The sequence below is a fragment of the Giraffa tippelskirchi genome, chromosome 5, assembly GCF_054371585.1.
Source record: "Giraffa tippelskirchi isolate mGirTip1 chromosome 5, T2T-mGirTip1v1.2.pri, whole genome shotgun sequence".
Classification (NCBI taxonomy): domain Eukaryota; kingdom Metazoa; phylum Chordata; class Mammalia; order Artiodactyla; family Giraffidae; genus Giraffa; species Giraffa tippelskirchi.
This window is the reverse complement of record NC_137279.1, coordinates 53,438,448-53,460,654: the sequence shown is the minus strand read 5'-3', so window position 1 is coordinate 53,460,654 and position 22,207 is coordinate 53,438,448. Positions and strand designations below refer to the sequence as shown.

The window sequence follows — 22,207 nt, the reverse complement described above, 5'->3', positions numbered from 1 at the left end:
AGAGTGCAGTGTTATCATGAGAAACAATGTTCCCACGTCAGAGTCCACTAGATAGCAAACATTTCGTAAATGCTACAAATAATCATTGCAGTTTTCAAATATTTCTTTCATTGATTGGTTGCTCTAGTTAGGAACCTCTGCCATGACCAAAATTTGAAGTTTCCCAAAGCTGGGATATAATTCAGGATGAGGTCACTGAGCAGCCAGCTCCTCTCTGAGGACATAGTCAGCCACTATGAGCGCTGGAATTTTTAGTAGAGGAGACACAAGAAAATGGGGTGGGGGGGTGCAGATATTATAACCAAGGAAACTTCATAGATAAAGCACAGTTAAAGGGACCCTAAGGAATGAGATCTATAGCTCGCTTGTAAATAAACATGTGGCCAGCCTGGAAAGAACTGAGCCTTTGAGATCCTTAGAACTGGGTTTCAGTTCTCATTCTGAAACTTACTGGTTAATAATCAAGGCAGGGGAGGGTATTGAATCTCCTTCTCTGATTCTCCTTCTATAAAACTAGGAATATAAAACCTCTCTCAGGAAGTTGTTCTGGGAACTAATTAAGATGCTGATATGATAGCCCAATGTCCAGCACATAGAAATCTTTCAATCGCTTTTTATTTCCCCCCAAATTATCTGGAAATTAATTTTCTAATTTCAGGAATGATAGGATGGTCAGTTATATATGATTAAATAGTGTTCCACTGTCACAGTAAAATATCACTCCAGGAGAATCATCAGACCATTTTTATAGATCTTACCATAAAAATATGCTATTTAATAAGAAATATAAGGCCCAGGAAGATGTCCCGGATCCCTTCAAGGAAACCCCTCTGAGAAGTGTGTCTTGTCTTATTATTTTAAGAGGGACACAGACATGTTTTAATAACTAATGACAGTAATTCACGGCTTTGAAAACTGGAAACCAGGACTCCAGTCGAGGAGCCTGACCATCCGGTCTCTGACTCTGACAGCACCCTCTGCCCTCACACTGTTCTCTTTCCTCTGCATCGCTGCCCCTCCTTCCTTTCCTCCCAATCTGCTTTTTCTTCCCTGTTTGCCAGGAGCAACAGCTGGAGCCCAGTGGTAGTGAACCCCAGGGCCACAGTTCAAAGAATGTGGGATTATTTCTCCCATAGAATAAGCACCGAGTACTAAAGAGCTGGACAGTAATGTTCTGCCCTAAAGTGGTGACAGCCTCCTTAGCCAGGGACACTAAGTAAGCTCACTTGAGCTCACGTCATAAGGGGAAAAGCTTACTCCTCAAAGCGAGGACGGCCTGACAGTGCCCCCTGTATCGGGCAGCTCCATCTATTTACTTAATTGAGAATTGGGCAACAGATGCCTGACCAGAGTCCACTGGGAAGTAGAAAGGCCAAACCACACCCTCTGTTGAAGAACTCTGGAAGAGTTTAGCTTGATTTCGATGTCCATGAAATTCCAGTCTTGGGGAGGGGTGGTAAAAGAAAGATAAGTAGACTTCTATCACAAATAAAACATCATGGCCATATGGATAATTTGATGAATCCGCAAACCTTTTCTTCCTGTTAGTGATCGAGAGGCAGAGCATGGGGTAGCAGACTTTATCTTATATGAAAATACCAGGCTGCACAGCTCATTTCTTTATCCAAAAGCATAGGCTCAAGCTTGTTTTTCCTTTAAGTTACATAAAATACGGGTCTTGTTGGGGTGGGGACTGGAATATATATATATATATATATATATATATATATATATATACACATATATATATACATACATATATATATACACACACATATATGTATACACATATAATATAACGTATTTTTAAATATACTTATATTTACATAAATATATATATAGATTTCCCAACTTTAAGTAATAATAGATTATACAGATATAAGCTGAAAAAAAAAAAGATGCTGAGACTTTCCTCCTCGCTTATGCATAAAAACATCTAGAATCAAGGACTTCATAATTAGAAAGGATACTACATCAACATGAATATAAAATGTATATTTTGAAATACTCTACAATAAAATTCAGACTGTGTTTCACACTCACACTTTTTTCTTCCCTCCCATTTTTCTAATTAGTAAGGTTACAGTACATGGATCTGTAGCCACAGAAAATCTGTGCAAGAGGGACCCACGCAGTTTAGAGGAAATAGCACAGGCTTCAAAACAATAAATGCTTGTGTTTTTATCACAGCCCTGTCCCTTAGAGTGGGCTTCCCTGATGGCTCAGTTGGTCCCTTAGAGTGGTTTTTAATTGTACTTGGAAACTCTTTTTTTTTTTCCCTAAGCAGGCCAAAACCTTGTCTCTGAAATACCATTTACAATGTTTGTTTGCTTTGCATGTCCTCTTTTCATAGAGAGCTTACAGGAAAAAATAAACACAGGTCTTATTCCTATCAGCAACATGTCCCAAATTAGGTTCAAATGACACAGTTCCACTCCAATGCACAGAGGAGGCCTGTCAGCCCTGAGCTTCTTGAGACAGAGTATGTGCATTTCCTTTTTTGATAAAAAAACAAAATATTAAAAAATTAACTCTTTTTGGATCAAAACTTTGGAAAAAAATTGCGTTGGCCCAAGGAGATGTGCTTAGAAAAGCCCAAACTCTATCTTGAAAGGGAAAACTAAAGGAGAAAAAAGCCAAAGGTCACACAAACATGGATTTCCCAGGAGAATGATATTTCCTCCAGATAAACTGTTCCCTAAACAAGATTTTGCTGCAGAAGAGAATGAAGAATCCACACAGGTACATGAGCTGCAAGGTGGAATGAATTTGGAATGTTAGCCTGGTCCACATATGCTCTCATTCTAACATTCAAATTATCCTAGTTATGAAGGCAGATGCCTCAGCCTAAAGACCAGTGCTGAGCACATAGAAGGCATTCAATGATATCTGATGAACAATCACTTTGCCGTATAGCAGTAATTAATGCAATCTGTATTGTAAATCAACTATACTTCAATGAAAACAATAAAAAAGAAAATTTTAAAAAGTGAATGAATCTCCCATATCCACAAGGCTTTACATCCATGGAAACCAACCAATCCATAAGTCCTTAGACATCTAGGTACAGGGGTGCATTTTGATAATTGTTTTCCAGCTCTTTCTGAAACCATTAAATTCCCTAGAAGATGGGATCAAATAACCATTAATATTGTTCCATATGTCTAGGACCCAGGTAAATATCAGGGCCATGAGCTTGCTGGTTTCAAAATATCTTAGACTTAATTCCTTATACTTCCGGGCTGAAATCCCCAAATTCAAGAACAAAGGTAGCAATATTCAAAATGATTGATTGTTGTTGCTGTTCAGTCGCTAAGTCATGTCCGAATCTGTGACCCCATGAACTGTAGCACACAAGGCTTCCCTGTCCTTCATTATCTCCCTGAGTTTGCTCAAACTCATGTCCACTGAATCAGTGATGCCATCCAAACATCTCATCCTTGATTAAACATGTTATTTTAGGGACTTCCCTGGCAGTCCAGTGGTTAAGACTTCGCCTTCCAATGCAGGATACCTGGGTTTGATTTCTAGTGGAGGAGCTAAGACCCCACAGGCCTTGAGGCCAAAAAAACAAAACATAGAAAATGAACTTATGATTGCCAAGGGGAAGGGATAATTAAGGACTTTAGGAAGGTCATGTACACATTGCGGTATTTAAAATGTATAATCAACAAGGACCTATTGTACAGCATGTGGAACTCTGCTCAATGTTATGTGCCAGCCTGGATGGGAGGGGAGTTTGGGGGAGAATGATACATGTATATGTATGGCTGAGTCCCTTTACTGTTCACCTGAAACTACTAGAACATTGTTAATTGGCTAAATTGGCTATACGCCAATACAAAATAAAAAATTTTAAGTTTGGAAAAAAAAACATAGTGAACTTAATAAACAGGATGGATGGATTAAAAAAAATTAGGAGCAATATTGTAACAAATTCAATAAAGATTTTAGAACAGATATATCTTTAAAATTACGTATGTATTATTTTATATTTGCATGAAATATAGTAGATACTGTTATCATTAGATTATAGTACACACTTACACACAGACACACGCACACAATCAACCTATCGACCTGGAAAGACCTATTTTTGCACTAAGGCTCTGAAATTAATCATGCATATGACCTTGGACGAGCAATAAACCTCTCTAGGCCCCAACTCCGTAACTGCATAATAAGAAGACTGGACGAGATCGATGGTGTCCCAGTTCACTGTGTGTTTGAATCATCTGGGAGCTTTTAAAAGTCTTGATACTTCAGCTGGACCCCAGACCAATTTAATCAGAATCACTGGGCACTGGGGGTGGGAACAGAGCATCCTAGGCTTTAAGTTACCTCAGGTGATTTCAAGGTGCAGCCTGCAGTGAAGGTTCCTGGACTAGTGACCTCTAAGCCTCCTTCCTTTTCCATAACCTGGAATTCTCAAGTTCAGAAGAGGTGAGATGACTTCTCCTAGGATGAGAACTGCTGCCCCTCGTGTGTCCTGTAGCTGCTTGAAACAAATTGCTTTGGGGCTGCAAACCAACACACTCCTATGCCCAAACTAGCGCTGCCCAGTGATGCTGGGCCAGGCAGAGTCTGGTTGGTGCTAACACTGGAATAAAGGAAGCAGGGCCAGCTCCTGGTCAGAGGTTAATGCCATCTCCTGAGAGCAGGAACACCACAAGGCTATGTCTAGAGAATGTTTCGGTTCCTGTGAGTTTGCCAAATCTCCCTTCCCCTACCCTGCTTTTTCTCATCTAAAAGGAGTTTCTTGAACTTGTCCTTGACAAGCTAGATGGTTAACTGAACTGATCTGAATGGGTGAGGACAGTGGTTCCTACTTAACATGTTCTCTAGGGTTGTGCTTAGAAAGGGGGCACCCCTTCTTCCCATCCTGCTGGCCCCCCCGTCTCATGGATGAGATTCTGAAAAGGCGTGGGGGTAGTGGGGCAGAGCCCAGGGGCCTGATTTATTGACAGCTATCTATTTGCCAGACACTCTATTTACATTGTCTTTCATCCTTGATGTTGAAATTATCCCTGTTTTACAGTGAAGAGAAATGGGCTTGGAGTGGTAACCTGAGTTGCCTAAGGACATCTCCAGTTGGTCAGTGGCAAAGTCCCGATTGGAGCGCAGGTGAAAGTGAGCTAAACTCTGCTGAACACACAGTGAATGGACTTTCCACTTACATTTTAATTAGGAAGCAGCACAGTATATCCAAAAGCTTAAGGAAGATGTAGGCAACTCCGAACCAGCTCAGGGGAAGGTTAAAGACTCACTGAAAGAAATGAGCAGGCCTTTCCATGCATTCCCTCCTTTTCCCCGGCCTTCCATCTCATCAAAACGCAAAGCTTGGAGAACTTTTCAAAATGAAGCACACTCCCCGCTCCTTCCACCTCCCCTTTTATAGTCAGACTACAATCCTTATTCCAAAAATAAATCAGCCTGATGGGAGGCCAGAAAAAGCAAAGCTTAATAGTTTTATACTTTCATTATTTAGTTAAGGGACATTCGTTGGACAGATTTATCATCACATTTTTACAAATTCCCCACTGAATAAATAATTCTAGGATATGCCGAAATTACTCTGGCCTTCTGACCCAACATGTCTTTGTAATTACTTGGCACTCCAAACTGTATGCTACTTAAATTAGGTAACAGTCATCAGGTTATTTTTAGGCCATAGCAACACACACACACACACACACACACACACACACACACACACACACACACACAGAGACACACGGCTGTACCTAACTTGTTATTTGCACTCCTTTGGAAGAGAGGCCAAAACTGCAGTTTTACTGACACCATCATTTCTGTTCAACCAACAGTAATACTACTGGGCTACACGGAGTGAGAATTCACTGTGTATGAGGAAGTGTTCTAGACACTTTGCACACATTAATTCATTTACTACCTAAACTACCACCAGGAGAGTGCTACTCTTACATCCTTTTTGTAAATAAGGAAAATAAGGAAGTGAGGGAAGTAGCCATTGGCCAAGGGCACATAGCCAGCAAGGCATGAGCCAAGACGAAAGCTCAGACAGGCTGGCCCCCTGATTCTGCCTGAATCTCTCCACCATTTGCTACACGGCTAATATTCAGTATGTCTGGATGTTAAACAGAAGCTCAGAATCACAACACTAAACCTGTGAATATAGATTATGCCTTTGTTTCACATATCTTAAAAAAAAAATTCCTCCTAACATCCCTGACGGACAAGAGGAAGACTTTTGTTTCCCCCACAAAACAATGCAGAAAAGAAAACATATTTCCTCGGGGTCTCTGATGTCTAAGCACAGCCCTTCACTTTGTCAGGATACTCAGTACTGCCGACAAGTGTTGACTTCAGAGCCCTTTGTGACTATGGGAAAATGTGCCATCTATGTTGCTCGCTTCAGGAGTTTTGATGGAAAGTTTTCTAGCATCAAAAGTTACCTCTCTATGTGATCAGATCTTTGCTACTGAATCAGCTTCCTAAAGTGGTACTCACTCATCCCCCTCCAGCCCTCCCCCCAATAAATACCACTGACTCAGAGGCAGGCCTGTCAGTCACTCTTTGTTTTGTGATAGCACAGAGCAAGTAAGGGATGGGACCTGATAGACTCCTGTGGAAGAGGACGCTATAGAACCCTCCCACTCTGGGGGAGTGGGTGGGTGTGTGTGTGGGGGGGTGCTTCCCCATAGATTCAATAGCAGCCAGTTAGTCAAAGTGGAATTCCAAGCTTGAAAAAGTCAACAATGGGAACATGACACCAATGTTTAAGAGTGAAAATGTTGTCCGTACTATACTATAAAATATGCCCATCCTTCTCAATTTGAAAACATTAAGTTTAAAACATGAAACATACTGAAATATAGTCAAACATTATCTATATTCTAATATATTTCAACAACCAATAAAGGAAGAGAAAGCAGAGAGGGAAAACATTAACAATTGTTTAATCTGGGTACTAGGTATTTGGTGATAGTGATACTCTTTTCTATGTTTCTCTGTATTTGAAAACTTTTATAATAAAAGTTTTAAAGGCACAGATTGTCTTTAAAGAGGAGGTGATAATAGATTATCCATTCCTAAATAAGTAAATGACAAATTACTTCCCTGAACCCAGCCTTGCTGAAAAGAAAGGGAACCTTATAAACATCATAGCAAAGATGGTAGCTCTCGTTATGGAAAACCCAGAATCATCTAGCCTCCTTATTCAGCTGGGTGCAAAATCACATTAAAAATCAACTTTGTGTAAAACAGATTATAATTCTTTCAAAGCCTTTGCAAGTCTCTACACATGTACTCATTTGACTCATGGTTTGCCAGGTGGAGTAGAAGCACAGGTCTGACGCCACTTCTTCTTTGGAGGATAAGAATAAAATACGAATTCAGACATAGGTCACAATGGGGAGGGGACTGTCAATTAGAACAGTCACTTAATCCCAGGGGCTTCTGTGCCTCTGATCAGCTTCTTCCCAACCTGACACAGCATTACTAAAACAGTATCTGAGCAGCCGCTCTACTTGACAGGCAGCACCAAAAATGGAGAACATGGCACTGAAAGAGGGGGACATAAAACTTGGACAGGGAGGGTAGCAACCAGTGTTTACAAACATAAACCAGAGAATCAGATGGCTCAGCCATAAATTAACCTGAGATTGTACTGAAATCTCTGAAAATAAATTCCTGAAGCCTTAGGAGCATCTACCTCAGATTCTAACCAACCCCCCACCCCTACCCCCACCACATCTTCCCTGCGAAAACCACTCCTTCCAAAATGGTACCGCTACTACTCTTGCTAAAATAAAATCTTACATCACCAAGGGTGGGGATTACTAAAATAAACCTCAGCAGAAAAGCCAGATCAGAATGGTCTGATAGACCCACTCAAGAACCTAGGAGAAGTTGCTGGCCATGCCTTCTCAGAGGTACCCACCCCATTTTCACCTCAGTGGTATTATGGTATTAACCTTTGGTTTACCCAGATGAAAGGGCAGCTAGAGGGGCATTCTAATATTGATCTATTTCACTTCTTTACCATCACGGTCCCAATTTTAGGCCATTCCCCCCAAAGACACCAAAATCACAATGACAAAAATAATTAATAAAGTACATTACAGACCCTTCTGCTCCCGAGCTACATATCTTCAACAAAATTCCCAGATATTTGAAGAAAGAGACCAAACTACAAATAATACAACCTCTACCACCAGTGCAACTTCCAGGTCGACCGCTGCTGCGTCTCACCAACCCAAAAATGATGAGCCCTGTTGGCGGTTGTGGCGGCAGGCGCCCAGCAGTGACATCAGCAGCATGTCTGGCCCCGCCCCATTGAGGCAACCTCACTGACACCGAGGAACAAGCCCAGGCTGCCTGGGCTCTCAGCTGCATCCACAGGAAATGGGGAGAGGAACCCCACTTTGATCAGCAGCATCTGGGAGATTCATTTCCCAGCAACCGACAAACCACCCCCATATGCAATAATGCCCACTCCAAAGTAGAGAGTAGAATCTACAGCTCCTCCTTAACACTCTCAATGTTTAAGTCCAGGGTCATCTTCGTGTGGATTATTTGATGCCTATTCTCAGATCATTTGGACACAAAAGGCCTGCTTTCCCTCAACGGCATCTACTCTACATAAGCGAGAGACCACCCTGAAGATCACTCCATTGGTTCTCCACTTCTTGGCTCCCCAATACAAACTCTTACAAACGAGAAGTTTGTAGAGTGTATTTTCTCATCTGAAAAAGATGAGACAAGCCAGGATCACAGAGACAGAATGCTAGCTGGGTAAGCCTACTGGAAATCACTCAAAGTCAGCCAAATAAGAATACAAAACGACAAAATACAAGGATACACCAAGGAAATATGAGCATATCAGCAACCACAAGAAAACCCATCAATAACAACATAAAATGCCTGGGTGCTGCTGGAACACTTTGGATGTAACTTCCAAGATATTCTCCTTCCCCTGAGAGCCCACCAGCCCTTCCTCAAGGGAAGCTGTACCTTTGTGCTAGTTGAGCCCAATAAGAGTAGGCTCGAGGCCAGTGAGGGTGGGCAGGGGAGATGATGTCCAAGAAATTTAGAACTGGATTTCTAAGAACACTCCTCAACAAAAGGCAGAGCACACCATTGGGAAGACAAAAAGAATGGCAGAACTAGCCCACAAAGGAAAACCAACTACCTTGCTCATTCCAATGGCCTGTTGCAATTTAAATATGCAAGGTGTTCAAAGGAACCCAGGGATGCCTTTGGTCTACACAGTGCAGGAGACTGGCTGGCAATGTGGCCCAGACTGTGTGCCTTGACTCAACACACAAGGAAAGAGACGAAAGAAGATGACTGTCTATCACCACCACCAACTGACAGAAAACACTAAAGATGAAGTATGGTGTGCAGTGTCCCAAAGGATGGCAGCTGAGGGCAAAGAGACACATCTGGGAGGGTCAGGGGATGCAGACTCCCTCTAGGTTAGGCAACGCTGTGCAGAAGGAGCCCAGAGACGGGTGGGCAATTAATTTCTCCTTCCAGGGCTCAGTGACACTGACATCCCGGTTATTCACGCTCAGTGCCCTAGGGCAAGTGACCCACCACCCCATCTTGGAAGGAGCTATGATGTCAACGGTTGTCAGGTGACACTAGAAGAAACAGCGTGTTGGGGAGTACTTCATAAAAATGACTCTGTCCCTTGGAGTTTTGGCAAAGGAATGGACGTTTGTGGTGAACTCTCTGAGGGGCCCTAAAATAAGGATCTCTGCCCTTTTTGAAGGTCACTTTCAGAGAGGTGAGAAAGAGGAAGAATTTCCCACAGAAAGAACTGGTACCTGGAGGTTTACTTGCAGTTCACCACAGTTGCGGTTTTCTCCGTTCCATCAGCTTTGGTTAAGTCTGAGAGACAAGAACTTTCCAGCTAGTTTGAATGGAACAGAGTTACCAGAGCAGGCATGACTGCAGATGCCATCTGGTGTCATAGAGCCCCTTTTTAGAAAGATGAGAAAACCATCTCCGAGAGGGGAAAATGACTTGCACAATGCAAATGAGAAGGTGAATTAAAGACTAGAGCCCAAATCTTCTGGCTTTCAGTTCAAGGTTGCTGGGTTTCTCTCCCAACCCCAAAATAATTAAGAGTGGGCACGGAAGGGAAGACAAGAAGAAGAAAGGCAATTCTGGTCTTTTGCAGCCAGCGGAAGGAGGATGCTGGTACTTCTCAGAGAAAACCCAGCGTGACCCCAGGGCTGTGCTCGAGGAGGGGGTGGGGGCATTACCTTTCAACACCAGAGGTTCTTTGCCTTCTCTCTTCAGAGACTCGAGGACTATGTGGAGTGGCTGGGAGGGTACCACTCGGCTCGGCTCATTGGTATTCTCATCGTAAACTATAATTTCTTTGGAAAAGATCCTCTTGAAAGAGTCCTTGCCTTCCCTACAGGAAATCAAGTCTAAGACAGTGATCTTGCCCTGCTGCAGTCTCCGCCGGCTGATCTTATCGGCACAGTTAATGTGGACAGCTCCTTGGATGTGACTCTTGTTGTACTCCATGAAGGGCCGGCAGTCAATGATGACAGGGCCCTGGCTCGGCAGGTGACTCTTGTTGCATTTGGTCATCTTCTTGGCCAAGTCATTGGGGTAGATTATTTTGATGCTGGCTAGCTGTTTGGGGGTCCCTGCCACGGGGCTGCCCACCCCACCTGATGGACTTAGAGAGCCTGCATTCTCACTGTTGTTGACCATCTGGCTGGCAGGACAGGTGGTAGAGCTTCCGATGGTGGTGGCGGCGGTGCCAGCGGCAATGGCCTGGGTTGGGGCCTGATTGTCCTTGTCGTAGGTTGCCACAGTGCAGCAGCTGGCACTGCTGCACCCACAATTCAGGGAGCGGGCAGAGCCGCTGGATGAGGGCATATACGTCAGATTCGCAGCCTTTAGGGACACAACGGTGGTGGCGATGACAGGAGGGTGGCTGGTACTGCCGGGGGCGGCAGAGCCAAGGTAGCTAGAGTCTAAACAAAGGTTGAGATCCTGAGGTCGAACGGGCCTAGACAGTGCCACCACTACCCTGTCGTCTAAAGGAGACGGAGGCATGAGGAGGCTGAAAACTGGCAATTCAAGAAGAACTCAAGACAGTCTGTAAAGAAGGGGAGGGGGGGAAAGAAAGAATAAAGTCATGTGACACAAAAAGCAGTCGAATCCAATCCCTAGGAAAGGACTTTGCATCCCTCTTAGCAAAGTCGTCCTAAGTGCCCAGTATCCTGTTACTCAAAGGTTGACTCTCACCACTATGGATTCAAAGAGGATGCACGCCTGAGGACCACCCCCCTCCCCAGCCCCTGTCCTTGCTGAGTATAAGGTTAGATGTAAAGTCTATGCAAATGTTGATGAACAACCTTTTACGGACCCACATCCAAGTTCAGCCTTAGAAAAAGTAAAAGCACAAAGGATCAGAAAAGCTCAAGATGGAAGGGAAGGTTCTTAAGAGGCATCTCTCCTGGGCCTCATCTCCAGGGCAGATGTATACTGCAACCATCTGAGAAGGACCCATACATACATCCACCCTTGCATACTTTCCATGTAATTCCTTCAGCCACTGCAAAGGCAAAGGAATGACAAAAAGTGCTGGCAAGGCTCATGGGAATATACAACAGCTAAATATACATCAGGGGCAGATGTCAACTTTCTGCATATCAGAATGAAAGTAGCCCTCTAAGTGAATCTCTTTAATTTTGAGCTATTCTTACTTTTCCTTCTCCCAAGTCCTTTGAAACAGAGTCATATTAAAACCTCCCATGTTTCCTATTGCCCTCTTATTTATAAATTAAACTGTATTTTCTCTTTCATTACATACTGGCCCCCTAAAATAAAGCCTCAAGCTAGGGAGGCAGGTCTGAAAACCCCAATCCTGACAGATGGCTCCCTTGCCACACCACCCCCTCCACTCCTGCCTTTAAGGAAAGGACCACTTCAATTCTCCATTCTCCTCCTTTCCCTACAGGAACATCCTAGAGCTTCTCTCAGCAGAAGGCAGCCACTATGCATAATCTTTTGATCTCACACAGATGTGACCCCTCTTCAAGAGGATGGATTCATAAAGAAGACTTCCCAGTGAGAAGTAAAGAGTTGCCCACAGGGGTCTATGTCCTGTCACATGAGAGGGTACCTGCAAAGGGACAGTTCCTTCCTCCCCATAGGCATAAAGGTACTCCACTCCCGGGCCCTGCTGGCTCCTCTCCTACTAGACATACACACAGGGGAGCTCATCTAAACCAACTTTCAGAGATGTCTGGAAAAATGTCATCCAACATCCCTCTACACACGACTGTCACCATTCGCAGACACAGAGCCAAAATGTCACAGGCAGAATACACACACACACACACACACACACACACACACACACAGGGGCACACACCTATCACATCCACAGATCCGCACAGACTCAGCTTTCTCTAACCACCTTTGGATGGGCAAGAAGAACCCAACCCCTGTTCTCCCTCCTTTTCTCCTTTCTTCCCTCCCTCCCCCCCCCCTTCCTTCCTTGCGTAGTATTTTTTGAAGAGCGAGTACTATTCCAGAAGCTATAACTATTTCCCGGCTGGAGCCAGCGGTGAAAAAGTCTTTGCTATTGTGTTACCTGGTAGGGTATGTCCCAGGATCAACAGTCCATTTCCCTTGAGAGGGACGCAGAAGCGTGCTCACGGAGACACAAGCTGGGACCCCCACCTCCAGACAGAGTGCGTGGCGCGCACACACGCTCTCTCTCTCACACACACACACGCACGGAATGTATAAAGAGACCTGCATCCCTGCAGCAGAGGGTCGGGCGTATATATTGCCCGTGAAACCATCCAGACAGCCTAGGAAACCTCCCCGAAAAACACTGAGCTATCCCCCTCCCACTCTAGTCGTCCTTCCACCTCTAGCCAGCGGCTGGAAAGAAAATTAAGTGGTCAGAGAATGCTGCTTCCCGACTCCGGGGCACTTAACATCCTCCTTCGCAACACAGCGCACTAACAAGTCTCTGGCCTTTAAAACTGCCGCAAAGCATCCCAACAAATCTCATTTTTTCCTTCGCCCCCAATCCAAGTAGACTGCAGAGAGAGTAAACGCACAGGGCGGCGTGAGCCAACAGCGGGAACACTTTAACCTCACCTGCTGTGGCTCCTCCGTAAACATCGCAACACACACACGCGCACACACACACCACACACATACTCACTCACACACCGCCTCACACCCCTGGACTCTCAGGAGTAGCCACGGTGACTTCCACTTACTTCATAAATAAGTGTAACCCTCCACCATCTGGCGCTCCGCTTCAGCAAGGGATTCACACATTCAGCCCTCATTCACTAGGCTTCATTGATCTCCAGCAGCAACATAGTTACTTTCTCTTTTGCTACACTGTAAATGTAAGGTTCTGAGGGGGCGGGTCGGCTGCCGACCGACGGCGTGTTGAACCAATAGGAATCCGGAGAAACCTGACCGCTACTTCGCTGCAGCCCGCGGCCAATGGGCACCTGGAGGGGGCGGGGCCGGGGCGTGGCCATGGCTCTTTAAGGAGGGTTTATCCGACGCCGCTTTGGGTCCACAGTGTTATAATACGGCGGGTGATGTCATTGGCAACCAATCAAAAACTTAAAAGGGCCAACTGGGGCCCGCGCGGAGCAGCTGCTCTCTATTTACATGTAAACCGAACCTGCAGGATGCAGTTAACCCTTTCCGGGACTGAATTGTCAATGGGCTGTGTTTGCCGCTCCGCCTAAAACTGGCTCTGCCCACTTGGCGGGATCCCTGTACATCCCCTCACCAAGGGACAGACCACGCTGTTTATTTTCCCTTCTTACTCTGGCTGGATGATCAACCTTGTTAGAATAACTTTCTAAAGCCAAGAGGCAACGAGAATAGTCACTATCCCCAGTTGGAAAAACGGGTTCCCTGAGTCCCTCGAGGTGACTTGATAAACCGAAGATTCACGGACGTCGCCCAGCTATCCAAGCTGGGGGATGAATGTAAGCGCGCGGCCAGGGACGTCGCTTCTTCTACAGTCTGGGCCCTGGGCCACGCGCTGAAGGCCTGGGCTCCAGCGGGACTGGAAAGTCTGCCGTCGATCCACCGGCAGTGAGGCCCGCCAGCCTCGCCACGGCCCGAGTCCTCGGGGCCGCCCCGCTTGCTCCGCGCGGCCGGGAAGCATCGACCGCCCGCCCGCAGATGTCGCTGCCCCTCCGGCTGCGCTACTGCTGCCCGGCGCGGCGGTGGCGCGGCGCCTTGTGGCTCGCCTACTTCAGCGCCCCAGTCACGCCCCCGCTTCCCTCGCCTGCCTCCCGGGGCTCCACCCGTAGCTCGAAGGCAGCGGGGCGGAGGGCTGCTCGGAGGCGGCAGCCTGGTTCCCAGCCAGAAGCTACAGAGGGCGCGCCCCCGAGGGGCTGCACAGGCGCCACCCCATAGCCTGGACGTCCTGGGGCTCGCCGCGCGCCCGCCCCGGCACCCAGGCAAGGCCTCCTGCCCGCTAGCGCCCCCTCTTCCACCCAGCGAGCAAGGTCCCCGCGCCGCGCTCCTCAGAGCTGCGCGCTGCCAGAACGAGGCCCGCCTTCCCCTCGCCCCTCCGCAGTTGCCCGCCACCCTGTAAGGCCCCTGGGAGCCGAGGACCCAACAGCCCGGAGCTTCTGGAACAGCAGCGGCTGGAGGAAAGGAGCTGGAGCTGAGAGGAAATAACCAGCTTGAGTGGAGCCGACGGAGAACTGGAGACGGCGCCGCCCCTCTGGGTTCTCCTGGTTTTCGCCGCCGGAGGGGTCGCGGGCAGAGGCGATCATCTGAGCAAAAGAGGGGATTTGGAGGCGGGTGTGTTGCCAGTTGGCCTGTTCATCGTCAGAAAATATCAGAGAAACTGCGGGAATGTCTAGGGGTAGGAAAAGAAGTGGAGATCATGAGATAAACTGCAAAGAGTTTGCATCAAGGAACCCTAAAGAAATAGAGCATTTTTCTTTTTTCCTCCGTCTCCTGTCTGAGAGAGGCAGGGGTGAAAGAGTGAAATAATTACAGTGCAGTAATATGTTATGAGAACTATAGAATATTTGGCTAGGATTTTTTCTCTTATCAGATTGAAGGTGTCTGGAGACATACTTCAGGCTACAAGCCTGATAGGCAAGCTAACTGACCTGGGGACATGTTCACGTCATCGCTTTAAGTACAGACCTGAAATTTGAAGATGCCAAACCTTGGCCTGCTGGCCAGCTATGTGAGCTGAGAGATTCCATATATATATATATATATATATATATATATGCACACAGTCTAGGCTTCACAACAGTGTTTTAAACTGAAGTCAATGCATGCAGTCATCTTAAACAGGAAAGGATTTTTGTAGCCCCCCTCTCCACTCACACACCAACACACATACACATTACCCTTTAATGATAACCAGTGACTGGCTTGGGGACACCATTTGGTCCTTACATTTTTGGGGATCAGCACATCCTGGCCAAGAAAGGTGGGTTCTGGGTAATTTCCACAGAAATCAGAAAAGAACTTCCCAGAGGATCTAACCCTGGATCTATTTGCAGCTTTAATAACATGCCTTTTCCTAACTAGATAATTACTGAAAAAATATTGACTAATCCAGGGTTGGAGAGTTCTGACTATAAGTCCTGATTCTGACTCTCATCTCTTATACTGTTCATACAGAGACACTATGTTTATATGTCTGTAAAATAGCAAAACTCCAGCTCAAAAGAAAAAGGAAAAAGTTCTAGTGTAAGCACTTTGGGGGTGGGAAGTGGGAAGGTAGAGGGAGTAGGGAGAAAGGTGACGGGGGAGAAAGTTCTCTACAGATCAAGGGCATTCAGTAAAAAAGTATTGTCTTTGCTTCAGGAAATGCTGTGCCTCTAGTTAAAGGTATAACTATCTATAAGTTATGAATTCATTGCTGACACCTTGGTATCTAAGTCCAAACAAAGCAGGAATTTATGCAATTGAGGAATACTTCTTAACAGCCTTTCTACAAGGCCCAGAGGGGAAAGTAACTTCAAAAGGAAATGCAGTTCATTTAATGAGATGATTATTTTATTATAGTTTCAAACTAGTGGATTATTATAATTTAGTTGGCTAAGAATCTAAGCCAGTTCTACTGAAAAATTGGGAAAGATGGCAAAATTCCTCATCAGTTATCAAGCCTAAAACATGGAATAAACATGTTATTAACATATACACAGATGTAATTCTTTTTTAAATTAAGCATCTCTAAGTGTATAGTTAATATTCAAATTATAGTGGTAGAAAAAAAAACAGATTCTTTTGTACAAAAAAGACTTGATTTTGTTCCATTTTTTTTGAGTCGTAAATGAAAAAATAGTATCTGAAGTACTACCCTTGGATTTAAATTAGTAGTACCAGCCAACCAATGGCTGTGAACCTGATCTGTATACAAATATCCGGCAAAGCTTTAGTGTTCAATTCTAGTCCCAAAGAAATAGTGAAGCAACTTCACTGCATTTGAGTGTTCTAACATGATTGTACTGAGCTGTGTCTTTGTTCCGACAAACAAATATTGTGAGAAAAATATGATTTCCTTCAGTGCATAGCACTGTGTTAAAGCAAAAAGGTGAAGCTAACTTAAGCCAGCATATAAAACATAATATGGGTAATATCGAAAAATGTATTAAGAGACTTCCCTGGTGGTCCAGTGGTTAAGACTGCACACTTTCACTGCAGAGAACACCAGCTTTATCCCTAGTGGAGAACTAAGGTCGCAAATGCTGTGCAGCTTGACCAAAAGAAAAAAAGGATGTATTAATTAAATGACTGCTTTTATGTGCACACAAATGGTTAAGTGTGTGGGATGATGGCAGAGGATTGGGACTGGTGAGAGCTAGGTTTTCAAAATACTCAAGGTTGAAATGGATTCCTGAAGGTACTAGAATTAAGGCAGAGAAAGGCTTAGAGAACATTTAGAAAGAAGAAATTGCAGGATAAAGGTGATGTTAGATCAATAAGCAGTGGGGGATGAGTAGTGGGATAGAAAAGCGAGGTGAAGGTGACCAGCAGATGAAGCCATTGAGACCTGCCTGTTGAAATATCCTGTGACACTTCTGGGCCTTGAGGAAAGCTAAAGAGAAGGATCCCCTGAAAGAGCGGGCCATCGCAGTGCTTATGGGGGCAACAGAAACAGAGAGAAACACTTTTCACTGTCTTTGAGTTTTGAACACAGGAGGCCTGCAGATCTTTCCCATTAAATTCATGGGTAAAATGCAGTTTGGGGCTTCCCAGTGGCTCAGTGGTAAAGAACCCACCTGACAATGCAGGAGACCCGGGTTTGATCACTGGGTTGGGAAGATCCCCTGGAGAGGGAAATGGCAACCCACTCCAGTATTCTTGTCTGGGAAATCCCATGGACAGAGGAGCCTAGCGGGCTACAGTCTGTGGGGTCCCAAACGAGTCAGACATGACAGAGCAACTAAAACAATGACTATGTGCACTTGGGACTCAGAAAAGTGTTCTGAGGCACTGAAGTTTCTCTATCTGCATGTGCTAGTGTGATAGCCACTTGCTGCCTGTGACTGCCGAACACTGGAAATATGACAAATCTGATTTGAGATGTGCTGTAAGTTTACACTGGATTTTGGAAACTTCGTATCAAAAATGTAAAATATCTCTGTTACTTTTATGTCCATTACATATTGAATTGTTTATAGTTTGAATCAGTTCCGTTCAGTTCAGTTCAGTCGCTCAGTCGTGTCCGACTCTTTGCGACCCCATGAATTGCAGCACGCCAGGCCTCTCTGTCCATCACCAACTCCCAGACTCTACCCAAACTCATGTCCATCAAGTCAGTGATGCAATCCAATCATCTCATCTTCTGTCATCCCCTTCTTCTCCTGCCCCCGATCCTACCCAGCACTAGGGTCTTTTCCAATGAGTCAGCTCTTCGCATGAGGTGGCCAAAGTATTGGAGTTTCAGCTTCAACATCAATCCTTCCAATGAACAGCCAGGATTGATCTCCTTTAGGATGGATTGACTGGATCTCCTTGCAGTCCAAGGGACTCTCAAGAGTCTTCTCCAACACCACAGTTTGAATATATGAGTTAAATAAAATATGCTAATAAAATTCATTTTACCTATTTCTTTTTTCTTCTTAGAATATAACTATTAGAAGATGTTCAATGACTTATGCAATTTACATATTTCTATCAGACAGTACTCTTCTAGAACCTGAAATGGCTCCTTTGATTTGAGGTCACTTTGGTGCCAAAGGCACCAGAGCCACAGAGCCATGTCTAACATTGACCTGGAGGGGACTTGAGAGCCTATCTAGGCCAGTGGTTTTCAAACTGTGTTAAGATGAGCCAGAGGGAGAAGGGATGTGATGCAAGTGGGGGTGACTAAATCCAAGGTAGCGGAGAGCTGGTGGAGCTCTAAGACCACCGCCCACCCCCACCACACACTGCTCCACTCTTAAGATGTATATACATATATTACTCCTAAAACTCCAAAATAAGATTTCACTGGAAGGAAACAACAGATTCTAGTTATTTTATTTGTTCTTTCTTTCTTTCTTTTTTAATCCTGGTCCATTGTTTTACCTATAAACCAATCTGAGGCCCAGAGAATGCAGAGGGCAGGGCCCAACACCAGGCTTGACATCAGCCCTCATTTCAAAGTCTAGCCTGGCAGTAGAGGAGGTGACTGACCTGTTGGCTTGGGAATTAAAAACTCTCAATCCCATGGACAGGGGAGCCAGGAGGGCCACCGCCCATGGGATCACAAAAGAGTCAGGCAAGACTTAGCGACTAAACAACAACTATCTCAACTGCAGTGAGAAATGCCCTTTCTGTAGTTAGTTATTCCTCCCCCATGTCCCACACCATCTGTGGTCTCACACATGCCTCCTGTTCTTTGTCAAGAGGGTTCTGACTAGGCCCAAGTGTGTGGATCTTGACACTAACTTATTTCCTTGTGAAAATAACAAATACTAACTCATTGGCCCTAGGTCTCTGGCAATCCCTTGCTCTGCAGTGGATGGCTTATTATTATTATGTGTTGCTACATCAAAAACTTAACATTTTCCCCTTTGCCAGACTGAGCAATCATTTTCTCATTAAGAAATGCCGTCAGACCCAGAGGCCTTCAGCCCCAGGAGACTGTGTCAGGTTGTGTTGTGCATATTGTGGGAAGCAAAGATAAGAGATAAACATACACATTTAGCATTCTTTTTTTTTTCGTTAATAAATTTATTTATTTTAGTTGGGGGCTAGTTACTTTACAATATTGTAGTAGTTTTTGCCATACATTGACATGAATCAGCCATGGGTTTACATGTGTTCCCCATCCTGAACCCCCCCTCCCACCTCCCTCCCCATCCCATCCCTCTGGGTCATCCAATTGCCCCAGCCCTGAGCATTTGTCTCATGCATCGAACATGGAATGGTGTTCTGCAACTTTAGCATTCTTACACCCCCTTAGGACTTGTTGCAGGTCTAACAGGAAGGAATTAATCTAACCTTCTCAGCATCGCCTAGTGGATTAAGACAGTACCACTTCTGGATATTACAGTTCCCTTTAGGTTACTGAGTGTGTCTTGAGCTTTACGTCCTTCACAATTAAACATTGATTAAATTGATTCTAAGGAAAAAAAAATAATAGAGGGTAACATTTTTTAGTGTTTTGCTTTGTGCCAAGCATTGTTGAAAGAGATTCACAGACATGAACTCATTTCAATCTTCATATCCGTATGGATGCTACAAGTAGGTACTTTTATTAGCCTTACTTGAAAGATGAAGAAACAGAAATACAGACAGATTAAGTAATCTGCCCCAAGTCACACAGCTGGAAAGCAGCAGAGGCAACATTTGAATCCAGACAATCCGGCCCCAGAGCATCTGCTTTTAACAATTCTGTGTCATTTAATTCACAGTCTCTATGATTTTACAAACTTCTATCATATCCCCCTCAGCCTCCAGACTGCCAGGCTATTTTTAATTACCTCTTTGGAAGAATTCACTGCTTTTTCCTCTACTTTCTTCCGAACTTCCCAGAGTCCACTATGTCTTCGTGTGGGCTCTCTCACCACTGTATCCTCCATGCTTGGGATCTATTAAACTTCTACTTCGTTTCCAGAACCCTCTCAAATAGTACTGTAAACTTGTCAGTGTTAGGGTTTTACTGCAGGCTCGACTGACGGATTCAAGGAAGGGCCAATGACTTCTCTTTTGCCAACCACGTCTTGTTGCTGTCCCATCCCTAACATAGGACAGGAGCTAGCACAGGGTGAGCTCAGAAGCTCCATTGAATAAATCAATGAGTGAGTCAGCAAATGAATGAGTGAACGAATAGTATTTTTCTTATATGTGCCCATGAATTGTTGGGTTGTTTTAGCCACATACCCAGGCTCATCTGACACTTTTCTAATTACTCATTTTGCCTTCTCCCTGATAGCTGAAACTTGAGAGACCTCTGAAGTCCCTAAATTCAATCCTCTCCTGAATGGTTCATGCAGATGTTAATCAAGCATCTGTCTTTGGAGATCCCTGTTGTTTACACATCATTCTTGTTTTTTTGTTACCATATTATCCCATTTACAGTTTAAATCCAATTTCTTTTCCACTAGCATCTATGGAAATATCAGCTTTCTCATTATAATCCACACATTAGCTGTATTTTTGCATTTGCCAGCACTATGGACATTATGATCATCTTCCATACTTAGGAAAATATCCCTCATGATTTTCACTGTTTCAACAGAATGAAGGTATCTTCATTTTCCCTTCTAACATCTTCTGTTTTAGAGTATTTGAGACATTTGTTTCCTTGTGTTCAGCTTTCCAACAGAGGGCTTTGTTGCTGTTGTTTCATCACTAAGTCGTGTCCAACTCTTTTGTGACCTCATGGACTGTAGCCCCCCAAGCTCTTCTGTCCATGGGATTTCCCAGGCAAGAATCCTGGAGCAGGTTGTCGTTTCTTCCTCCAGCATATCTTCTCAACCCAGGGATCAAACCTTTGTCTCCTGCATTGAGAGGTGGATTCTTCACTACTGAGCCACCAGGGAAGTCCAACAGAGGGCTTGGCCAGTGTTTATTGTCCAACATGTGACCGAGGTCAATAAACAGCTTTTTTCAGAAAGAGGCATTTCATCAAGACCTGTGCCTGGAAACTACATTGTTCACATTCCTGGGAGTTGCGTGATGTGCTTCAAAAGGAAATTCTCCTCTCTATTCTGGGCAAGATGGAGAGCAGCTCTCCGAGCAGCCCTGTTTCCATTGTTCTGTGAAGGAGGCCCGTGGCCCACTAGATGTCCTACCTAGGCAGAATGTTCAGTGAGGTCCCCTGATTTACGTGACTGATAAAGCAACCACTTTAGAATTGTACTCTTGGCTTGCAACGGCTAAGAACATACAAATATGGTGGATGAGTCCCTTTATGGGTGAATTTAAGTATTCTCTATATGCTAAGTACTAGGCCTGCAGTGCTACCCCTAGCACATAGTAGGTGCTCAAATGAATTCAAGTCAGGTCAGGTCAAGTCACTTCAAGGTGTTAAACAGGTAAGAGAAAAGTCTCTATAGGAACTGATGACATTTTTAGTTCAAGTTATAATCTTTAAGATGGAGGAATGGATGCCATAACCTTTCAGCTCACAAAAATTCAGAATTTAAAGAGAGAGAGATTGGATCAAAGAGTGGCTAAATGGGGTGCTGGAGCTCTGTTTCATTCACTTACTGACGCATGGATCAACCTGTGAGGTAGCGCGTATGGATGAACCAACAACTGTCTCCCCTCTTTTTCAGGTCAGTTTAGTTCAGTTGCTCAGTCATGTCTGACTCTATGTGACTGCATGGACTGCAGCACACCAGGCTTCCCTGTCCATCACCAAATCCTGGAGCTTGCTCAAACTCATGTCCATTGAGCTGGTGATGCCATCCAACCATCTCATCCTCTGTCATCCCCTTCTCCTCTTGCCTTCAATATTTCCCAGCATAAGGGTCTTTTCCATTGAGTCAGTTCTTCACATCAGGTGGCCAAAGTATTGAAGCTTCAGCATCAGCCTTTCCAATGAACACTCAGGACTGATTTTCTTTAGGATCAACAGGTTGGATCTCTTTGCAGTCCAAGGGACTCTCAGGAGTCTTCTCCAACACCACAGTTCAAAAGCATCAATTCTTCGGTGCTCAGCTTTCTTCATGGTCCAACTCTCACATCCATACATGACTACTGGAAGAACCATAGCTTTGACTATAGG

At 44.7% G+C, this 22,207-nt stretch overlaps 1 protein-coding gene across 1 annotated transcript in view; it reads right to left on the bottom strand.

Annotated features, from left to right (window-relative positions):
* Nucleotides 1-13,390, bottom strand: part of DUSP10 (dual specificity phosphatase 10) — a 40,510-nt gene extending 27,120 nt beyond the window's left edge. Inside the window, exons 1-2 of the mRNA XM_081486012.1 lie at nt 13,254-13,390; nt 10,254-11,107 (exon numbers count right to left, since the gene is read on the bottom strand). Coding sequence (XP_081342138.1) covers nt 10,254-11,064 — 811 coding nt within the window. The 5' untranslated portion in view covers nt 11,065-11,107; nt 13,254-13,390. The remainder of the gene's footprint in view (nt 1-10,253; nt 11,108-13,253) is intronic.
* Between the last annotated feature and the right edge of the window lie 8,817 nt (nt 13,391-22,207).